At 42.8% G+C, this 21,890-nt stretch overlaps 1 protein-coding gene across 4 annotated transcripts in view; it reads left to right on the top strand.

The window, feature by feature from the left end:
* FYN (FYN proto-oncogene, Src family tyrosine kinase) overlaps positions 1-20,795 on the top strand; it is a 130,084-nt gene extending 109,289 nt beyond the window's left edge. For all 4 annotated transcript variants that reach the window (XM_052678628.1, XM_052678657.1, XM_052678646.1 and 1 more), the window contains 4 exons: positions 630-706; positions 804-957; positions 9,037-9,168; positions 17,939-20,795. In XM_052678628.1, coding sequence (XP_052534588.1) covers positions 630-706; positions 804-957; positions 9,037-9,168; positions 17,939-18,147 — 572 coding nt within the window. In that variant the 3' untranslated portion in view covers positions 18,148-20,795. The remainder of the gene's footprint in view (positions 1-629; positions 707-803; positions 958-9,036; positions 9,169-17,938) is intronic.
* Positions 20,796-21,890: the final 1,095 nt, after the last annotated feature.

Genomic DNA, 21,890 nt, shown 5'->3' with positions numbered 1-21,890 from the left:
CCTGTTTGGTCTTCTCTAGTTTTGCATAGTGGTCTTCTAAAATTCATAGTTTGTGCCACAGCTAGTTGTTTGTTGCCTAGAGAAGGGTGGCTACAAATAGTGTGGTTACTAATTTTCTAAGGAAAATTAGTCTCTTAATGCTAGCACATTTAGACTTACCAGGCTTCAAGCTGACCTTTCTTTTGGAGAAGGTTGAGCCAGGATCTGACTTTTTCCATAGCTTGTGAGGCTTGGAACCAGGCTGACACTTTTTAGTGAGCTGAGGCCTTTAGAGAGCTGCAAGTATGCAGTTTCAAAGAGCACTGGAAATGTGAGGAAAAATCAGCTTTCTTAGTAACAATCAGGAAAATTAAAAACAACTTTCTTTTCCCTACAGTTTTCTTTAGATAGTGACATAGACTTCTGCAAGCCAATCTTACAGCCGGCTGAAACAAGTACAGTAGGAGAATTTTAAAATACCAGTTTTTTTGTTTGCTTGTTTTGTGTTCTTTTGTTTTTTTTTCTGAGACTGTCCACTTGAACTCAAAGCACCGTTGTATTTAATATTGCACATATCGTTGCACCTCCAGCCTGATGAATAGCCATTGTTTCCCTAACATTTCTGTATTGTGTCATCTCTGCATTTACAGGGAGCTTGCTAGATTTCTTAAAAGATGGAGAAGGAAGAGCTTTGAAGCTACCAAACTTAGTGGACATGGCAGCTCAGGTCTGTGTTCAGAGTGTTGAGCACTTACGTGTGCATGTTTCAAAGCTCACAGATGTTTGAGTTCCTTTTAAAATGCACCTGATTGTGTTTTACATAGGTGGCTGCAGGAATGGCATATATTGAACGAATGAATTACATACACAGAGATCTGCGGTCTGCAAACATTCTGGTGGGGAATGGACTAATATGCAAGATTGCTGACTTTGGATTAGCAAGGCTGATCGAAGACAATGAGTATACAGCAAGACAAGGTAGGTGCAACAACAGGAATAGCACTGAGCGTTGTTTTTCTGACTGGAGAACATCATTTTAAAAAACTCTCTTTCCTGTGCTTTGGAGTTGCTTTCATAAATCCTGAAGTCATATTATGTGCTAGTCCAGAAAACTCCACTGCTGAAGGCACATCCTGCGGAGGATATCTGAACAGTTGTCTTTGTTTTATTTTGGTCAGTTTTTAAGGGAAAAATAATGAATGGGAGCACTGGTGGGTGAAGTGACAGTAATGATGAGGTCCTAGTGGTGCCACAACAAGGCTGATACTTTACTTACCACGCTAGAAAGCCTGAATAGAATAACCCAACATTGCTGTGCTATTCTTATTTTCTTTATTTTGACTGGTCAAAGAAATCTGAGAATCATGTTTTCATGCAGTAGATCTGTCTCTCTGAGAACTTAAAAAGTTACTTTAACAGGAAAGCCATTTTTCAGCTCTACATAGAATGCTGGGCACCGCTGATAACTGATAGGCTATAAAAACAAATCAAATAGTGTTGTAGCTTTTTAAAAAAGCATGTGTGCGTGTGTTCAGACTGAACCATGACACAGCCTCTTTGTAGTTAGTTGTTCTTTACAAGTCATGCTTGGTTGTCAGATGTGGATCCAAGTTTGCAGAACTACAGTTTTGTTCTCTTTCTGCTGGCAGAACACTGGTAATGCTTGCTTAATATGTGTCAGTAAATACCACTCTGTCCATTCTCAGTTCTGAAGCCAGAGACTGCCTCATTAGACTGTGTTTCATGTCATCAGAAAGCGAAGGTTAGCTAAATGCACCTTCATAACCTACATGTACTCCTTCCTATTGCAAGATTTTTCTCTTAACTGAAGTCCCTTTTATTAGCAGATTAACTATTAGGAAAGAGCTAACCTCTTCCTGTAACTCTCAAGTGCTGACAGAATGAGACAGTTTCCAGAGAGCAGGCGTGCTCCCATTGATCACAACCCTCTTAATTGCTCTCAGCAGCACCTAGCCACAGGGATGGGGGAGTGCAAGCTGCATCCACGCTAACAGTTGCTGGCTTCATTCAGGAGGCAAGCCCTGATTATTTTGTGGAGGTCCTTAAGGAACATGTTGTAGGTACTAATGCAGAGTTAACTGCTACTGAGTGGAACCTGAGGGTGAGAATTGCTCCTTGCTTGCAAAAATAGCTTCATGTCGCTCCCGCTAGAGTAATAACAGTGCAAGCTCTGCTGGACAGAAAACTGCCTCCTGGCCCCTCCCCTCTGCAAAACAAGAAGGGTTTATCTCGAAAAAGGCAGCCAGATCCAGTCTGTAAAATGGCTTTGAAATTGTTTTCTATAGTATCTCCATTTTTGTCTGTTTTACCGCCATGCCTTTTGTTCCCTTTGGAAACGGCCCAGTGTATAGTTTGACATGACTAATTATTTGTTTGAATAGACAAGTATGTAACCTACTTCTGGCCAAATCTCTTCAAGCCCATGATCCCTAGGAAATCCTCTGATGACCTGTTTGCTTCCTGGTTTAAATCTCTCAAATAGTTTTGCTCTCTTTACGTGTTAGAAATCCTTGAAAACCTGCATGAGCGACGGTGAGGAAAAGCTCAGATTGTTTAATACAATAAGTTATTGGATTTTTGATGGGAAATCTTCGAACTGCAGAAAGTAAAATGGCAGGAGTAGCAGGGAGAGGGACCATAGTGGTAGACATGTCTTACCCTTCTTTCACTGTGAAATCTCTTATGTCATGGAAAATGTAGCTAGGAAAGGCCTGGCATTCAACCTGTGTCACTGACACTGAGGAGACCTGACTCCAGTGTGCATGGTACTATCTTGTGGTGCACGTGGGGAGAAGTCACTCAAATTTGTTCATACTTCAAGGCAATGGACCGTACTTCTTCCCTGTACTGAGGTCAGGCTGAACTCCTTCGGAGCCACCGAGGACTTTGGAATGGGGACCCAAAGAGTTGCAATCACAGACATCTTGTAGAAATGTTTCCCTCCATTCAGTAACAATTTTTTCACCCTTTCTTAATTGGTAACTTGTTTTTGAGAGAAGTGCACTGCTGGCCATGCAACCTATTCTCAATTTACTTTTCATTGCAGTTCATCTGGCTTCCAAGGCAGGCGGGCAGCCAGGGTTGAGCCTAGGACCTTTAATTTATCGAGGAAGAAACATAGCTTCTAAAATGCCACTGGAATTTTTCTCTTAAGTGAAATTCAATCCTGTTTGTTCAGTTCGGCTTCGGTTTTGAGCACTGCTTGGTGGCGACCACAGTATCAGAAGGAAACGGTTGTCTTTGCTTGTTTCCCATGACCTATTACTTCAGCCTCTGAGGGGATGCATCTGGGGACCATTCTGTTTATCTGGCTGACCGCTGCTTCACTGGGAATTCTGACATGGGAGGAGAACCTGGCTGGCGGAGGGAAGGGGGTGGGGAGTGCTGTAGACTGGCAGCTCCTGTGGGAGAGAGGAAATGTCTTGCCTTATGAAATCTGAAGATTAAAGCCTTTGGTCACTCTCTCTGCAGCAGTCTTCCTCCTCATGGCTTGTAAGTGAGTTAGCAGGGAGCTTGTTGTCAGTCTGGGGAAGGGCTGGCTTTCTCCGGTCTCACTTGATCTCCGGCTCCCTTCCCCCAATGTCACTTCTGCCTCCGATTAAATATTTTGAAAGGAAACAGATGGGGATGCTTTGAGCTCCAGAGGGTTAGAGTGCAGGATTCCTGAACCTGTGTGGTTATTACTCAGCCTGGTGGTAATGTTTTACCGACCGGTTTATTTTCTTTTTGGTTTGAACAAAAGAGGTCTGACTGCTCCTGATTTAAGAGAGGTAAATAAAAAGCAGTTTGTTGTCTGCACTGCCATTCTCAGCAATTGGCAGGAAGGAAAGAGACAGTCACACCGCTAATGATTTAAAGTGTGTGACCAGCAGCTATATGCTGCCATTAAATAATACACACCAAAAAAAGTTCTTGGCTTGTAATGAACATTTGGCTCCTCTTACTCTTAGAGGAAGTGAGTAATCAAAGGGAAAAAAACATGCTATTAAAGTGACGCCCATTTTAAAGGCTATGGCAGTGAACTTACTGCAGTCCACCCCATCAGGGTTTGGTCCTTCTGGCTGTTGCTGTTGCAACATCTTTTTCCCCCACACTGTGTTGGGCATATTCTGTATTGTATGCTTCCGAAGAGATTATGCCTGTGTTAGCCTTGCAGAGCAACCCCTGGCATTCTTGGTGCTCTGTGGTTTGGAGAGAAACTTCTCCTCACCCGCATGCACAGGATTCACCATGCAGCTCTGCTACCCTGCTCTGATCTGGTTTGCAGCTCTGCAGGGTCTGGGCCAAGCACATGGCTTTGTTGTGCTGAGTGCTCCATGGAGCTGCTGGGGAAGAGCTGTTACTATTCAAAGCTGTAGCAACTGATACAAATTTAAATTGCTTTAATACAAGAAGAGCATTTATTTTCCAGGCAATGTTTCTACTGCATTCACTGGCAGGGCTTGCAGTAATGCTGCTCCAAGCACACATGAAACATTAAGAATCTTTCTGATGCCTTCCAGACAAGTCAGGTCTATTCTGGGAGCTCTCGTACATGTTTGTAAACTTTTGGATCACTTTTGCCTCCTCAGTGGTTAGAAATATCTCCTTCCTGCCTTGCTCAGAAACCAGTGATGCTTCTTATTTTTGTTTCCTAGAAAACAGCAAGCACTGTTTCCCTCTGCCACTCTCTCCCTGGGCTTACCACTTGTCAATTGATCGGGTGCTGGTGTTGGCAATTGGTTGCACTAACAGCTGCAGCTCCGGGAGCTTTGTCCTCATTCAGTGCCGAAGAGCAGGCAGGAGGGGACAGCTCCTGCTTCTCAGCAGCAATCCCAGATCCTGGAGGGGTAGCAGAGGTGCCTTCTGCCCCCCCAGCAAGGAGCTTCGCAGGGTCGGGGGAGGGCTAGGGCTGTGTTTGGGCCCACCCGCAGTTGTACCTCTCGTTCCCCGATTCCTGGGGAGGGTCAGCCTGGGGAACCTGCCTCTGGCTCCTGATGTTTTGCCATGCTTGTAATTTCACGTTAGTTCTCACAGCACAAAAAATGCAATTGCGCGCTTCCTCCCACACAGCACACCCCATCGCCTACCAAGGCTGACTCGTTTCCTGTTACATGCTTACTTCAGCATTTCAGTTTTACCCTTTGTAGCCTTCTCTTTTCAGCTTTGGGAGCAATGTGGTGCTGAGTTGTGCTCCCCAGATGCTCAGTCAGGAGTTCCCATACTCATAGATTCTGGCACTGGGTGTGCTGGGCTTGATTTGCAGCTTCATATCATTTCTAGGAAATGCAGCAGTGACTCTGGGGCATTAATTGCAGAGCTTTCTGGTTTGTCGAGATTGAGATCTGAACACCTGAGCTGCGAGGGATTTTCTCAGGCATCAGAAGAAACCATGCTAGGAGCTGCATTTGGTGTTGCTCAGTTATCTCGGCCCCCTCTGCTCCTCATCACAAAGCCTTACTTGGGGCTGAGGAGAACCTAAAGCAGCAGCAGAGGCTGCTTCCTTTAGCTCACAAGCCCCCAGGTATGAGTACTGGGCAGAGCAGCTCTTGGGCTCACAGAAGTGCCCTTGGGCAGGGCCAGCACCTGACCTTGCATCGTGCCTGAAGTCTTGGTGTGCTGCACGTCCATGCAGAACAGAAATCCAAAAAAAGACTTTTCCCTTGCTGAAATGTTTCAAAAAGGCATGGAGATAAAAGCCACAGAAGAAGATCTTGCTCTGGGGCAAAGACAGGCTATCCTGACCTAGGAATGTGGTGTGAGAGCAATTTGTACAGACAGAGTTACTGACCTGCTAGTAATACAATGTGTTCCAGCAAAAAATAAAGAGAGAGATCCCTCCCAGCAATGTAAAATCTGCCTTGGAAGTGGCAGATAGGCTGCACTGTCAGCTGGGGTAATTTGGCTTATCAGATTTATTAGCATGCTTGTCACTAATATGCATTTTATCTGGTGATCTGATGCTGTAATTTGCATGACATATGGAGTCAGCATATTCAATAAGCTGGGCTGGGGCTGCTTTTCCTAACCACCATGCTGGGGACCAGGGCAAGTGCAGGGGCTGTGTGCCTGCCAGGAGCCATGCTGAGCAAGGGGAGCAGCAATTTGGCTTCAGAGTGGTGCTCAACACATTTTGTGGTTTTTGTGTTTTCAAAGAAGTGCCCTGTGTTTCCAAGGCAAGGGGTCCATTTACTCAAAGTGTTGGTGTGATGGGCTCCTGCTCGCTGCATCAGGCAGTGCTGCCAGCTGTTTGAGCTCCTGTGCAAGCACGTGTATCTTGTGGTGGTGCTCAGAGGGTTCCTTACCCTTTGCTGTTGCCTCTCCTTGTTCTAAGCAAGCTGTGTGTGATCTTTTAGGTTTATGGCAGTGTGTGCATTAAAACCACAGTTGCGAGAACTGGCACATCCTACCTGGTTTCCTCTCTCCCTTAATTAGGGCTCTATTATACAAGTTTGCTATGGGATGCTCTTGGACCATCTGGTCTCCAGCATGCCTTGCAGGGCTAGAAAACCAAGAGTCAGTTGGCCTTTCTGCCAACCTCTCCTTCCTCTCCTCCCCATCTATATCTTCAAACTGAGGTTCAGGAAACACTGCAAAGAATACAGACTGTGATTTATGTATAAATTGGTCTAGATAGGACCCCTGATGTAGAGGCAACATAGCAATGTAACAAGTAGTCACCCTGCCACCAGAAAAATCAAAAGCATAAATTGTTTGTCTTCTCCAGCAGTGGGGCTTACACTGCTCTAGCTCTCAGTAAAAATGATATGCTGGAATTGTGCCTTCCCTTCTCACCTATTTTCCTATCTTCCCATGACCCCTCAATATACCATAGAGTCACCTCCTCATGCCACAACAGCAGCAGGGTGAAAACACTGGGGCAGTTGGCCTCAAAGGAGACTAAAGAGATTTCTTTACTCCAAAGATGAGTTTTTTAATGCTGTCTTTCTGAGTGGCAAGAACAGGGTCACAGAATAGCTGAAGTTGGACCTCTGAATGAAGGTCATCTGGTTCAGCTGGAAAGCAAAAGGTCTCAGCCTTTCAGGGAAACACAGCTGATCAAAAACAAAAAGCAAAAAGGAGAAAAAGAAGAAAGAAGGAAAGAAATTGTTGAATAAATTATGTGCAACAAGTGAACAAGCAAGCCTTCAGGCTTGGTCATCTCACATGTGATCAGACCCTGTCCAGGCTTTCAGGCTTCATTCAGTTAGAATAGTATTTGTGTGCTATCCCAGCTGCAACGTGTGTGAGGACAGAGGGACATTAGTCCTCATGTTCATGACATGCCTGCAGATTTAAGGAACTTGACCCACAGTTACATGCAGCCTGCAAGTTTTCTGGGGATTGGAAAGTGTTGTGTAGCCCCAGGATATGCCAGTCCCAGCTCATCCACTACCATAGGGCTACCAGTGCTGTCAGGCCACGGTCAAGGACAGAGTTCCAGAGATGGCAAGCTGCTGCAGAGACCTCAGACATCACGGCCCAGATGGACTTTAAGAGAAGAGGTTCTGTAAATGTTGAGTCTTGTATACCAAGATTATTCCCATGAAGTTTTAGCTGGGGAAACTGAGGACAAAGCTGAGCACAAGAATAGTAGCTCCAGCAGATCAGCTAACATAAAGGCTACATATGAGGCAGGCTGTTTGAAAGTGAAGAGACACCCACAAATCCTTCAGCACCTTGGCAAATTCAACCACTGATGTGCTGATGCTTAACTAGCCTTATGTCCCTAACTTCAGGCATTAGGGATTTGAAGCTTTCTTTATCTTACATCTTTTTATATAGAAGGACTTACTTGAGCATCAGCAGTTTTCACTAGAAAAAAAGGTATTTGTTCCTGCGTAATATTGTCTCTTAGGATCAATTATATGTAGTGTAGGAAAAAAAGTTATCACATTTAATGTTTTACTAAGTAAGGGAATGAGAATTGCCATGTCTGCTTTGTACTCTTGGTCCAACCCAGATTGCAGCATAGAGTAGAAGTACAGAGCATCAAGCACTGGATGTGGTAGAGGAATGGTGTCAGCAGGGAACTGTAAACAGTGCCATAACTTAATTCCCTGAGAGCCATTTGTCCACGTTACAATTTCCACACTCATCCTGAAAGCTAAAGGAGCTTTTATGAGGGGGTGGTGAGAAGTCAAAGTCAGTATGCTTCAAAATTTGAGAGTGTCGCTAGGGATCCGCAGTAAGCAATGCAACTCTTCTGCCTTTATGTTAATACAAGGCATCAGGGAAATGATTGCGTATTTTTTCTTACATGCTACAACTTAATTATTACCACAAGACTTTTCTTTAAAGTCACACTGAAAATATTTTCCCTAAGAAAACAGTAAATGATCGGAAAAGCAAATAAATCAGAGTTTAAAGGCTTGTTATCTTACCATCCTTACCACAATTGGATCCTGCAAGCCCTGATGATGGATGAGCACATTAGGCTGCACGTATTTAAGGCACTACAGTCTTCAGTGCCAGGAGTTGAAAGTACACTGTCAAGTTATAAATCACAGGCCACAGTTGTGCCTTGACATCATTGCACTCCAAGCATCTCGAGTAGCAATCTTATATTTTAATCCTTGCATGTTTCTAATGAAATATTATGTTTGTCTTTAATTTATGTTTTTACTGTGTTTGTTTGTTTTGCATTTTGCTGAGCTTGAGCAGGGAAACCGGGACGTACATTTCTAATAAATCTCACTTCTATTCAACATGCTGTGACATGCAAATATCACAGGGAAATGTTGATTTGAAACATTTGGGAGAACGAATTTCTATTTTATTGAGCTTATTGGATTTTGTGCCATTTTTCTTATATAAAACTTCAAATCTGAATTAAAATCTTAGCCCTCTCTTGGGACAAACCCATCCTTGCCTGCTAAGATTTTCTTTTTGCCCTACACATTCCACCCAACTGTCCTCTGGGAGCATACTCCATGGAGCTGTTTGTTAATACTTGCTTCTTCACCCTGCAAGTGTTGCAGAACAAAGCAGTCGCCTGCATACTGGTGCTTTGTTTCCATCACTATTCTATTTAAGACTCATTTCTTCTTTCACTAGGTGCAAAGTTTCCCATTAAATGGACTGCACCAGAAGCAGCATTGTATGGAAGGTTCACAATCAAGTCGGATGTGTGGTCTTTTGGGATCCTACTGACAGAGCTGGTAACAAAAGGGAGAGTGCCATACCCAGGTAAGAAAACCATCCGAGCCCTGCATCACTGGGGGAGAAGAGTGGGAATGAGCCATATGGCTAAAGTGGAATGTGTGCTTATTGTCATTGGGCTCAAAGGAGGATGGTTATCATGCAGAAGTTCTGTGTATGCTTGGAAGGAAGTGGTCGTGACTGAAAGCCAGTGAGTGTTGGTCATGAACAAGAGGACAGGAAATCCAGCGTACTTGTTTCTATGTTTTTAATTGTTTTCAATTAATTTACTTTCTATCAAAATAATGGAAGCAAGGTAAAACAACTGAGTACCAGAAAAGCATTCTCCACATTTGCGTTCCCTTTAAAATACCAACTAATTCCCAGAATAGCATTACTGTATTTCTTCTGTCAGTCTGGTTCTGTACAAGGTCTGGTGACTGTCTGAATGTCTGGCATTACCAAATCTCCTTTTTACATACTCTTAAATTTCAATCCTTTTGTTAGACATGGGTGGAAAGGAAAGAAAAAATAGTGTGCAGGCCAGAGCTCACGGCAGGGTCAGAGAGGGGCCAGGTTCTCTGCATGGGGGAACCAGAGGCCCCATGACTCTTTGTTGAAAGACTGCCAAGTATCCCATGGATTAAGATTTGTAGCCAGGGTGATTGGATCTGCCTGTGCAGAACGAGCTTTGCCTTCTGCTGCCTCCTCTGAAAACTATGGACATTCAGGTGAAGAGGAAGGAGGTAAGGAGAAAGCAGTGTGTTACATGGAAAATAATTTAATCCCTTCATTTGCTTGATAGTAATAACAGCATCTAGCTGCATTTTTACTTCTTAGAAACCTTGGCTGTGTGCACTGCAGCTGATTTAGTGGAAAATGTCCTAGAGTATTTTCAGTTTGCCAGTCTTGCCGCTATCAAGCAGTCAGGCCTATACATCAAATACAGCAGGAAAAGCATCAAGGTGGAGTTCAATTTATCCTTTTGTATTTCATGCCACTTCAGAAATCTGAGCTCAGCAAATTTGAACTCCCAGAGTTTTTAGAGAAATTTCATCTTTACTAGCTCCTAGGAGCCAGCAGCTGATAATTGAGAAGGAAATATGGGAACTGGAAGGCTGTTCATGATCAGCAGTGAATTTTACAATGACTGGCAGAGAGCAGCTTAGCAAAGCTGTGACTGTGCCAAGAGAATGAAGGAACAGAAAGAGAGGTTATGTGTTTCTGTGGGGTAGATGAATCCCTTTGCCCCACAGTTCCCTGAATGGTTGAAAAACAGTGTTGCCTCTGCACAGTGTCAGTGTCTGGGACAAAGGTCTTCTTGCTATGTGGATTATCAGCAGTGGCTTGGGGAACAGTGATTTTCAGGGGGTTACTGAGGGTTAAATGAGCAGTTGAGGACTGAATGCAAAGGTCAAAGATAGAAAGAAGATGTGTAAGGCTTTGCTGCTAAGGCGTTGCTTCTCTAGGGTGACCCATCCTGGGTGGATGCAGGAAGAGGATGCTTCTGGTCAGTACTAGCAGAATGGATGTCAAAGGGCGCTCACCAGGTAGGGCAGAGTTAAGGCTAGTTTGGGGCTTTTTTTGTGGAGTTCTACATTTATGGGGCAGCAGTGCATAGTGACTTGTCTGTTATCACATGCATGAGTGTAGATACAAACACAAACAGGAAATAATACTATTGTAGGCAAAAGTGACTTTCTGAGCCCTGTGTTAGCTCACAGGTCCATAATTGAACACTGTGTTAGCCAGGTCAGTAGAGGATAGATACATTTCCCAAGTGCTCATTTTTCTCCCTGTGGGAGAAGGAGGCCACTGGATGTGCACTTAAGTGCTTGTAATATATGACTTCTTGTTGGATCCATGACAGAACTCTCAGGCCTGGTCTGTGTCCTGAAAATGCGGACAGTTTTATTACATGGCAGCCTGAACACTTCAAAGACAACTAGCAGTGTTTCTCCTCTTCTAGCACTGTCCTGCCCCTTCATCCCACACTGCATAAAGCCCTCACACACTGAAAATCCTTCCGATTCATTCTCCCCCAGACACGCTAGAATGGCATCAAGTAGCTAAATCAACTTTTTGTGACTTACGTGGCACAGAGTTGATAATTCATAGAATCACAGAATCACAGAATCCTTGGAGTTGGAAGGGATCTCTGAAAGCCATCTAGTCCAACTGCAGTGAACAGGGACACTGCAGCTAGATCAGGTTGTCAAGGGACTGATCCAGCCTCACCTTAGAAGTCTCCAGGGATGGAGCATCAACTACATCCCTAGGCAACCTGTTCCAGTGCCTCACCACCCTCACTGTAAGAGATTTTTTTTTCACCAGCTGGTCATATGGTCATGTACTTCCTAGGTTACACCTTGCCTGAGCTCTACTCTAGGCTTCTTCCCCCTTACCACAGCTTCTGCCTCTGCTCAGCCAGGCCATAAGCATTCTGGTGATCACCAGCACTCCCTCCCTGTCAGCTTCCCCGAAGGTTTTTCCTGCCTTCACGTCAAGGCTTGCATAAGAAGGAAGAGATGGGTGTTCAACCACCCCAAGAGGCAGGACTGAGCCCTATTGTGACCACCAGTAGGATCTGAGGGAATGGCTGTGTCGGGAGAAGAGATGAGGAAAAGATTCTTCAGAGGGTGATCACGGCCCCAAGCTGCCAGAATTCAAGCAGCATTTAGACAGCACTCTCAGACACAGCGCTTGAATTTTGGGTGGTCCTATGTGGAGCCAGGTGCTGGACTTGAAGGATCTCGTGAGCCCTTTCCAACTCAGGATATTTTGTAATTCTGTGCTTCTGTTGTGCACCCCAATTCTGAGATGGTAACTGTGCCTCCAGGGCACGGTACCTCATACCTTGAAGTATGTAAAACAATGAAGGCATTGTTTTAAGCTTATGTAGGAGGGAGAAGGACATCAAGGAGGACACAGGGAGAAGGCAGGCAGTTTCTAGGAGGGGAACAGGACTAGTGAGTGGAGCGGGACTTGGCATTCATTCTCCTCCAGGTTTCAGCCAGATGAATGACCTCTTTTTGGAAGAGAGGCCAGAGCAGAGGTAGGACACATGAACAATAAAGATTTTACTGGCAGAGGTGAACATCAGGCTGGAGTTCATGATCCAGCATTGCTCGCTGACCTTATAGCTCCCACTGGCAAGACTGACCAGGCCTGTTTCTCTATCAGTGGACATAATGATAATGGACTGCTGTAATAACACTGCTTTCTCATTCTTCTCACAAGACAGCACAGTTGTTCTGCGTGTTGAGGTTCTATTTTCACTACCATAGTAGGGAAGTAAAAGCTGGATATGTGCAGAAGAGGAGCCAACTTTAAAAAGTGATCTGCTTAGTAAACCTTTTTCATTCTGTTTCTTTCTCTTTCCACAGATTTCTCTCGGATTTTAGTATCTTTTTAATGGAGTTTAAGACTAGGAGGCTGCATTTCTCAAGCAGTAGTCAGAATTTGATTTTATTTTTATTTGATGTTATCTTTTGCATAGGCAACATTTTCAGCTGCACTAAACAAGCATCTTTGAACTCACCCCTTGTTTTTTGCTGCGCTTGTCACAGCAAAAGCATTTATGTTTTATGTCCAGTGTGACAGCAACCACGATAGTATACGTATTGCTGTCTCCAGCCAGTTGGTCTTTGAGTTTGGACTCCAAGCAAGGCTGCAGGTCATGGGGAGCTGCATTCAGCCTCCTCATCACTGCAGAAGTTTGGGGCCAGAAGGGTTGGGCCAAGCACACATCACTGACCCGGTGTGATGGGTGCCATCGTCATGAGTGGTAGATAAGAACTCGAGGGAGGTGTGTACTCAGCACATCACACAGATAAGCTTTGGTGGGTTTCTGTGTAAGCAGGAAAGCTCAACTCACAAATGCTGCAGCTCAAAGTTGCAATTCTTATTGCAAGCAAGTAATACTTTATTTAAAACAATGATAAAAAAAAGATTTTGATAGCCTTGATTTGTGGGCGTTTTGAACGTGAGAAGTATTTGGGGAATTTCAGGCCTTAATTTTTAGATGCTGTCCAGGGAAGTGGTGGAGTCACCATCCCTGGAGGTTTTCAAAAAAAAGATGGACGTGGCACTTAGGGACATGGGTTAGTGGGTGTGATGGTGTTGGGTCTGTGGTTGGACTAATGGTTCTCAGTGGTCTTTTCCAGTCTAAATGATTCTATGAATTACAGATGTTTAAAAACTGTAACTATTTTTGCACAGTCATAACTAAGTTTGTATTAATCTGTAAAAAGACAAGCATTTATGCTTCAAAGTTTGTTTTCCTTAGGGAGCAGCTTTCCCATTTCCTTCAGTACCCTATCATTTGTGGGTATGGAATGGTACCCCTTTGTGAGCCCCACACGTTTCACCTAGCTCTTGTATGGGGCTGCTAACAGAATTCAGGAATTCTGATTCTAACTCAAATTAAACAAAACCTGCAGATTAACCTGTCTCTGTATTACCTTGCTCTGAGAGCACCAATGTGATCCAGCCCCTATGGAGGATGGCACAGTTTTCCCTTCTCGACTGTACTAGAGATGTCCAAACCCTTCTGAGACTGAGGAACCTCTGAACACGAGTAGAGGCACAACTTTGGATTAGGAGAATCTGAAACACCACATATCAGAGAATGGACAGCAGCTAAGCTGTTGTTTTAACAATCCGACGTTCAGCATTTGTATCTGTTTGAGCTTGCTTATTGGACTGAAATCATACAGTGGGTGTTGAAAAAGGGTAATTCTCAACCCAAAAGAAAAAAACAAGAATAAGGTGGCTTAAAATCATCTCTGGCCTCAGTGGACTTAATGTTGACCAAAGTAATCTATATAACATAAACTTTGGATGTGGGGATGCTCCCAAGTTCCGGTAATTTGTTTCCTGTCCTCTGCAACAGCAGCATTGCCTAAGTTTGTGTTATTTGCTTTGTTCCATCCAACCAAGTTCTAAGTTTTTTTAGCCACAACTGGAAACTTTACATTCCCTTTTATATCATTGTAACTCTTACTATTGTAGCTTTTCTAGGAGGATTCATGCTGCATTGCATTTCTACCCCCGGTCTGTACAGGCTGTAGATTTTTATTGTACTGAGCTTTAAAGTGGCCATATCCCGCAGTGTCTTACAACTATTGGAAGGTTCAATAATAAAGCTGGATGGTGGGAGGTTATTTCATTTTTCATTTTCCCAAGGACTAAGAAACTTATGGAAAACCCATCTTTTGGAAATGGGATGCTTCCTTTTTGGCCCAGATACTAGCTCTAGGAACATTATGAGCACAGACTGATTTTAAAGGAGATGAAATAGCTGGAGTCAGTAGAAGAACATTGCTGAGTAGTTTATTCCACAGACATAAGGTGTTTTTTAAATAAACTTTTAAGGCATCTAGAAGCCCATTGCAATCAGAATTTCATCTATTATTAACGAGAAGAGTTGAAACTCTCGGGTATTCATTAGGAGAGAAGAGTTGTACAGGCTGCTCAAATATTCTCTCTGTGGTGTTAGAAGTGCAGATACAACAGGCTCCTGCTATCAAAACAGAAACACTGCAACTTTCAGGATAAGATAAACGAATCCAGATAATAGGTTGATAAATATAAATAGGCCTTTTAAGAAGTAAAAAGCATACCTAAAACACTGCTCTTCGTCTAAATGTGACTAATAATGTAAGCAAGATTTTGAAGAAAAAAAAAAAAGCAGCATTTGAAACTCCTTGTTTAAATTAGTAGCACATGTGAAAGCCAACGGATTTTTTTTGGCAGAAGGATTCTGCAGCCCTTGCTGGACACGTGAATTCCAACAGGGAACACGAAGATTGCTTGATTTAGTTTCATATCTGGGTTTTACTGGGAGGGAGGGGAAAGAAGAAAGGAAGAGAAGGGCGTTTTCCTGGATAATACCACGATGAGCAAAACCTGGCTTTGTTGTCTTTCCAAGGACACCAATGACTGTGGCTCCAGGCAACAATGTCTCTTTTCTTCCCATCTTTTTTAAAAGAAAAGGGAAGTGAAGAGCTGTTTGTGTTTTCACTCCCCTCCACCCCTTCCTCAGGGTTTTTCTTCCAGCGTATATTTTGTTATCGAGTTTCAGAGTGTGCTTGCAGCACTGAGTAATACACTGGATAAAGTACCAAACATTTGATATCTTAGAATAACAAATCAGTTGGGAAGGAGCTTTCCTGCTGATGTTGCTTCCATCCATGTTGTACTTACAGGAGAACTGCCAAAATTAAAACAAAGAATTCAGTTTCTTTGGGGCTTAGGTATATACAGTAGATAAGTTACTTGGTAACACTAGTTTTCATAGTCTTTTATGTTTAAGGGAAGCAGTGCTTGGGCTAAGCTCTTAGCTCAAGTTATGAAGCAATTAATACATAAAAACAGTGCTGGTTTTGGTTCAAAACACAAATTTTAAAAAGCTATCTGTGAGAACATAATGTGAGCAAAATGCCCATTTTTCTTACAGCATCTCTCAAACAGCAAGGCCAGAAGGTTTGGGCTGATGCTTCTTTTGGGTTGGTGGTGACTCACAGAGCACTAGTGTTCTTTTGCAATTTAATGAAAAAGTAGAATATGTTTGAAAATGTTCTAGTTAGATCATAGAATCACAGAATGGCTTGAGTTGGGAGGCACCTCAAAGATCATCCAGTTCCATCCTCCTTCTGTGAGCAGAGTTGCCAATAACGAGGAGCATCCAAAAGTTTGTTCTGTTTGTGGCAGGCTTTTCTGGTTTGTTGTGAGCAGCAGTTTGGACTTGACAATACAGGAGAACACCATCTTATGTCTGCAGAGGATTCTAAGGAACAGACCATGTTACACGTAGCACCATGAATATAGTAAGTGAATGCAGGGGATAAATCTAACAGAACAAACCAGTGCTAACATGCAGCAGGGTAGGGAATACTATAAACCAGTAATCTCACTCTTCCTTTTGCAGTCATCATTGCTGAAGGAGACAGTAAAGCAAGGTCTGTAGGAGGATGAGGCAGATTTCTGTGAGGTTCCTCCATGTGCAGTAGCAGTGTGAAACAGCCCATCGGTGCTTGCTTGGAAAGCTTCGGTGATGCAGTGTTCTAATCAGAACTGGAAAGCAACAAGGACTTGACCAAATGAGACACTCGTGGGGCTGCCTGTGAGAGGCTATGAAAGTGAAAATAAGCCACTGTGTTTGACATAGTGGGCAAGAAGAAGCAAAAGGCAAGAGCATGGAAGGGACGGTTACAGCCAGAGGCTGGGAAAATGATCATTACAGAGACATTGCAAATGGATTATCAACAGGAGGAAATTGCCCTGTCAAGATAAGAGGAAATGGTATTTTGTAATCGTAACATGAGATGAGAATCTAGATGTGGGTGGCCAGGAAATGCTCTATCTTACAGATGCTCATTTCAAAGCACCTCTTAGAATTAAACGCAGCTAGAATATGAGGACACAGAGTAATGCCCAGATTCAAGGATACTGCTGAGTTACCAGCCTAAATGCCACTCAGAGTAAGGATACTTCTCTCACCAGCCAACGTGTAGGGTAGGCAAATGAATCTGTGCTGAAGAAGGTTGTAAAATTATTTCTGGCAAATACGTGGAGTGAAAGGAAGAGATCCTCTGAGTCCTGAACATGAGGCCAGAAGGATCTTCAGGAGAGCACCCTGAAAGAACAAGGCGTGATGATGGAGTCTTGGATGCGGGGGGAGAATCAGCTAGCAAAAAGAGTAATGTGAATGAATGTATTTCTAAATTTGTTGTGTAGGAACTTCAGTGTCCCTCCTGGTTTTCCTGCAGGGCTGCTTAGCAGGATACACTTAGGCAGGGCAATGAAGTCAGCTGTTGCTTTTCAGCAGAGGGCTGGGGCAGGAGTTGCCAAGAGACAAGCATAAGGCATGCAGTCAAAATGCTTTCCCTGGAATATGTCTGCATGCCTGGGGTGTCAGTCTTACCTTTGATATTGTAAAAAAGCCAACGGTGTAACTGGAAGAGATATTTAAAACCAAAGCTAAGGTTCACTACAATTAAGATATGGCGCAGAACACTTGTATGGTGAATTGTAACGTGTGTAAATGTAAAAACAGCAGAGAAATCAAGAGCTGAAGGGGTTACATAGAAAATATAAGGTAGTAAAGAGCCTGGATCACCTCTTAAACAGCAAACACGATGATAGAATAATTTCTTTGCTTATTGGAGAGAAATCTACAGTTCTTCCACAAGACTGTTTTGTTGGACCACTGAGTTGTCTTCTGAGTGCTCTGTACTCTTCTGGGTTGGGATGGAACAACACGATGTGGTAGAAGCAATATTGTCCAGCACAGACCATTAGCAGAGTGAGCTTTTGACCTGATATGAAAGTAATGCTGCTGGACGTGCCCAGCAGCCTCAAGAGTTTGTCATCTTGCAGCCTCTGCAGCACAACCTCACAAAGTCCTTAAAGAAAGGCTCATGCTCAGAGTGTTCTAAAAATTAACCTGTTTTTAGGATTTAGAATCTTATTTGTTGTAATGCAACTATTTTCTTATTTCATGTAACATGGCCACTGTTACTGGGGAAGGAAAGTGCCAAATCCTACCCATTCTGAGTAAGCCAAGAGAGTAACTGTGGGAGCAGCATGTTAGTTGTCACTGAATGTTGTAACTCTCTATGGAAAAAGCAAATAGTCCAGGTAGTCTTGCAGGAGATGAAGAGCTGAAACCAGATATCAGGGTGGTTTGGTTTTTTTTTTTCCTCTTAACCAAAAGAAATGAGTATGGTTGGGAATATCGTACGTGTTGTAGGTACGGTTATACCCGAGGTAGTTTTCCCATGATTCAGCAGTGTGGGTTTGTCTGTCCTTCCAGGCATGAATAACCGTGAAGTCCTGGAGCAAGTGGAACGCGGTTACCGGATGCCATGTCCTCAGGACTGTCCCATCTCCTTGCACGAGCTTATGATCCACTGCTGGAAAAAAGACCCAGAGGAGCGTCCAACTTTTGAATATTTGCAGGGTTTTCTCGAAGACTACTTTACTGCAACAGAACCCCAGTACCAGCCCGGTGACAACCTGTAACTCCCTGGTCTCCACACACTGTCACAAATTGCCAGGTGTCCCTCAGCCCTGTCTCACCTGCCCTTCAGCGTCCAGCTCCATGATTGGCTTCCAGGAGTGCAGCAGCATCTCTCAGCACTGCTGGGCAAAGAGGGGCTGGAGCTGGGAACTCGAGCAGCCCTCGCCTATGACCACTTGTCCTAATAATCTGAATGTCCTGGATGAAAAGGAGAAAAACACTTGTTTTTTCTTAATCAAAGACTCCTAAACTGCATTATATTGATGTTATGTAAACTGCAAAACCTCCGTTCATTGTAAATAGTAACTCAGTGCCAATAACTGATCCTAGTGCTTTCCTTTTTTTAAAACGCGAAACCTATGTGATTTTAACTAGTCTTCTCCTGACCCGACTAAAAGTATTATTTTCCAGAAGTGGCCTCTTTGTCTAAAACATTTTTTTTCATGTTTTAACAAAAAAAAAAAAAAAAAAAAAAAAAAAAAATCAGGACAGGTGTTTGGTTTTTTGCTTTTTTATATATAAAATATATATAATATATATACATACGTGTACATACCGTATATGGGTGCTGCTGCAGAGGAAGCTCATTTTGAACTGAATGAATCCTGCTGCAGCAGTACCCAGAAAATGATAATTTTACTGCAGACATGAAAACACTGGTGAGATTGTGGAAGCCAGTGGTCTAATTTTTGGCTTTTGCCAAGCATGATTTTTTTAAATTGGATTGCACTTTTTGTTTATGATTATGTACCTGTAGATGGTTGTAACTTTGCTCTTTCAGGAATCATGTGCTGTATTTACAGTAATGTTTCCGATGTTTAACAAGTGTGTGATGATTTGTTCTTGAAACTAAAATGAACATATTTAAAGCGAGAAAACTACAGCATCACCGTTGGAACTGGAAAATGGAAACTGCGAGGACTTCTTGTATCAGAACGTGTATACTGAAACGTTTCAAAAAGATTTATTAAACCGTGTAACCACATTCAGATGGTCTTAAAATCATAGCATCTTAGCCATGTCCAATGCTAAACTGTTGGTCACGCAACTAGGATTCTTCTGTTTTACGTGTAACATTTTTTCATTGTAAAATAAGTGTGTTCAGTGTCCTGTACTGCTAATGAAAGTACTTTCTCTGTGTCTGCAAGTTCTCCAGTGGAATTACTATGCACTTCTTTACATTTCATGGGAGATGCACAGAACAAAGTATTACCTTTTCAGTTGTCTGTACCAGCCTTCAATTACTTACGTTTAACCAAAAAAAAAAAAAAAAAAAAAAATTCCTTTCTATTTCTATTGAGTTTTTAATACTGAGTTGCAAATTTTAAAGTCTTAATTACATTTTGTTATGATTTATTTGCAAGTTTACATTTTAAAACTGTTTAACTTTCTTAATTTAGTAATTAAAAAAAAAAAAGAGCATTTTACATTTGGACAGTTGTTCATTTGTTTAAACTGTGGAGATGACGGTGGAGAGGAGATGAGAACGTTTCAAGAAGGGCAGTCGTGCTCTTTGGGGCTTCGCATTTGCTAGGAGTGTGCAGGTCTATGGGGCATCGTTTTCAGAATTCTGAAGTCAGTATGTTTGTAAGCAGCTGGAGTTCAACTGTAAGGAAGGTGGTTGAGTGCACAGCTGGTCTCTCCTCTGTTCTGCAGAAGAATTTCTTCTTCGATAATTCCTTTGCTTTTAGTATGAATACATTTGCCAGTGTTGCAGGAAAAAGAAATCTACGCCTTGTATTGTCGTTGCTCTAAAATATTGCAGCCGAGTAAGACTTCATGACAGTTTAAGCATTTTTTTAATTATTTAATAATTAGGTTGTGGATTTGTAGCCTGAATCGCCACACGTTTTCTAAAAAGAACTTTTTTTTTTTGGTTCCTAACACGATGATGAATTGAGATTTGGAGAAAACACTGTCATCGCTGTTTTCCTATTTTCTATACAAAGCAGTGATTGCAAATCCTCTTGCAAAGAGAGTTCTGCACTCAGCCTTTCTCCAAGTGTGACTTTACATGGCAATGTTGCTTGTTACCAGACTTCCATGATAAACTGGTTACCGTTTTACGTGTAGAGTCTATAAGTACCGTTATGTACACGCTATATTCAATGTTTCTGTACCTGTAGCTGTGGAACACTGAAGAGGCCATAATTCTTGTTGGACTTTTTAAAATCAGTCTCCTCTTAATACTTACAAGGTGAGTTGTGGTCCTTTTTCCCACAGCTAGCCCCTGCCTTAAAGCATCACCCACTGCGCTAAGCTCTCTGCAGCAGCTCAGCTGGCTGGTGAAGCCAAAACGTCATGAGCCCAGACAAGGGTGGCAAAGCACGGTCATTCTTCCAAGCTCTATAGCAGATGGGATGAGGCTAAAACACTTGGAATTTTGCCTGTGTTTCTCGTTGGAAGTAAGACTGAGATGGGGAGTCATTGGGATTTTATGGCCTTTATTTCTGATTCTCGAGTTTGCGGTTCCTCATGTCACATTCAGTCTGTGAGTACCTGCCTGCAGCCGTGTGCAGACTGCTGCTGCTATTGGGTGGCAGATCCAGACCATTTCTCATCGGTAGCTCTTCTGCTTCTTTTTCTTAATGTTGGGAGTTTTGTTGTTTGGGTTTTTTAATCTCTCAAATAAAAACATTAGTAAAATTTACACGAGGTTGTTAGCATTTTTGCTATAAATTAATAAGATCGTTTCCTTAGCCACTGTGTATACACCACACACAGCTGTGTGGTGACTGTAGAAGTAAAAATTATCTAGAAGTATCCTCTTCTCTCCAATAATTGTGTTTAACATAAGGCTAAATAAATCACAGCCAGGTGAAGACGGTTGGCCAAAAGCTCCTCGCAGCCTGACTCCAAACCTCCACGAAGAGGTGACCCACCGACAGCTGGGAGGACTCTGGGGGTGATCCCTATCTCCGGGTGGATTCATCTCATGCCAGTCCCATGTGAAATGACAAGCAGAGATGCTACAATGCCACAAAAGGGACAATTGGTACAATTAATGCTTGTTAACGTATTTCTGTGGGAAGGAAATAATGGGAGACTTTGGTGGATCCTCCGAAAGATCCAAAGTTTGTCAAAGGCACTGACATGATCTTTGGCTTCTGCAAAAGGTATTCAACTTAGTTCTATGTGACGCTCTGACTTTGGTTTAATTACCACTGTAGAAAATAAATACAAAGTAAATACAAAACGGAAAACTGATTAACTGCTAACATCACAAAAGTAATCCCATGTGGAAAATCCGTCTACAGTGCAAGCACTCCTCATGAAGTCTGTGTGATGGAAAGAACTCATGCTCACCACAAGGGCAGAGTGCTGCTTGTCTTTGACCTTGCCACAGAACTTGGAGGTGAGTGGGAAGTTGGTCAGATTTATTTGGATGAGGACCATCCATTTCTCAGATGCTCAAATAAAGAATGCAGCATGCTAGTGATTGCTACCATATTGCACCCTGAGGGTCTAAGGGCCTCATGTGAGGCTGAGCCCAATATGCAAGAGCTATTAGTGTATATACAGTAGCTCCTCTTCTAATGCGAGACAATATTCATCCATCAAAGGCGGCTTTTCCTGTCTAATGGGAAATCACCACCAGCAGTGCAGACAAAAGCATATTTATTTTCTCAAATCATGTCAGTTTGAGGGTCTGTCAGTCTTTCAAGAATAATTGAAGTCTGTTTGCAGCTCAGAAATCTCATTGTGTTCTGCCATCTCAGTAGCAGTGTGATTATAATTTCCTGTG

Source organism: Tympanuchus pallidicinctus, unplaced genomic scaffold (assembly GCF_026119805.1).
Source record: "Tympanuchus pallidicinctus isolate F22 unplaced genomic scaffold, pur_lepc_1.0 scaffold1, whole genome shotgun sequence".
NCBI lineage: Eukaryota > Metazoa > Chordata > Aves > Galliformes > Phasianidae > Tympanuchus > Tympanuchus pallidicinctus.
Note: the sequence above shows the minus strand (reverse complement) of the source record. Positions and strands in the feature narration are given on the sequence as shown.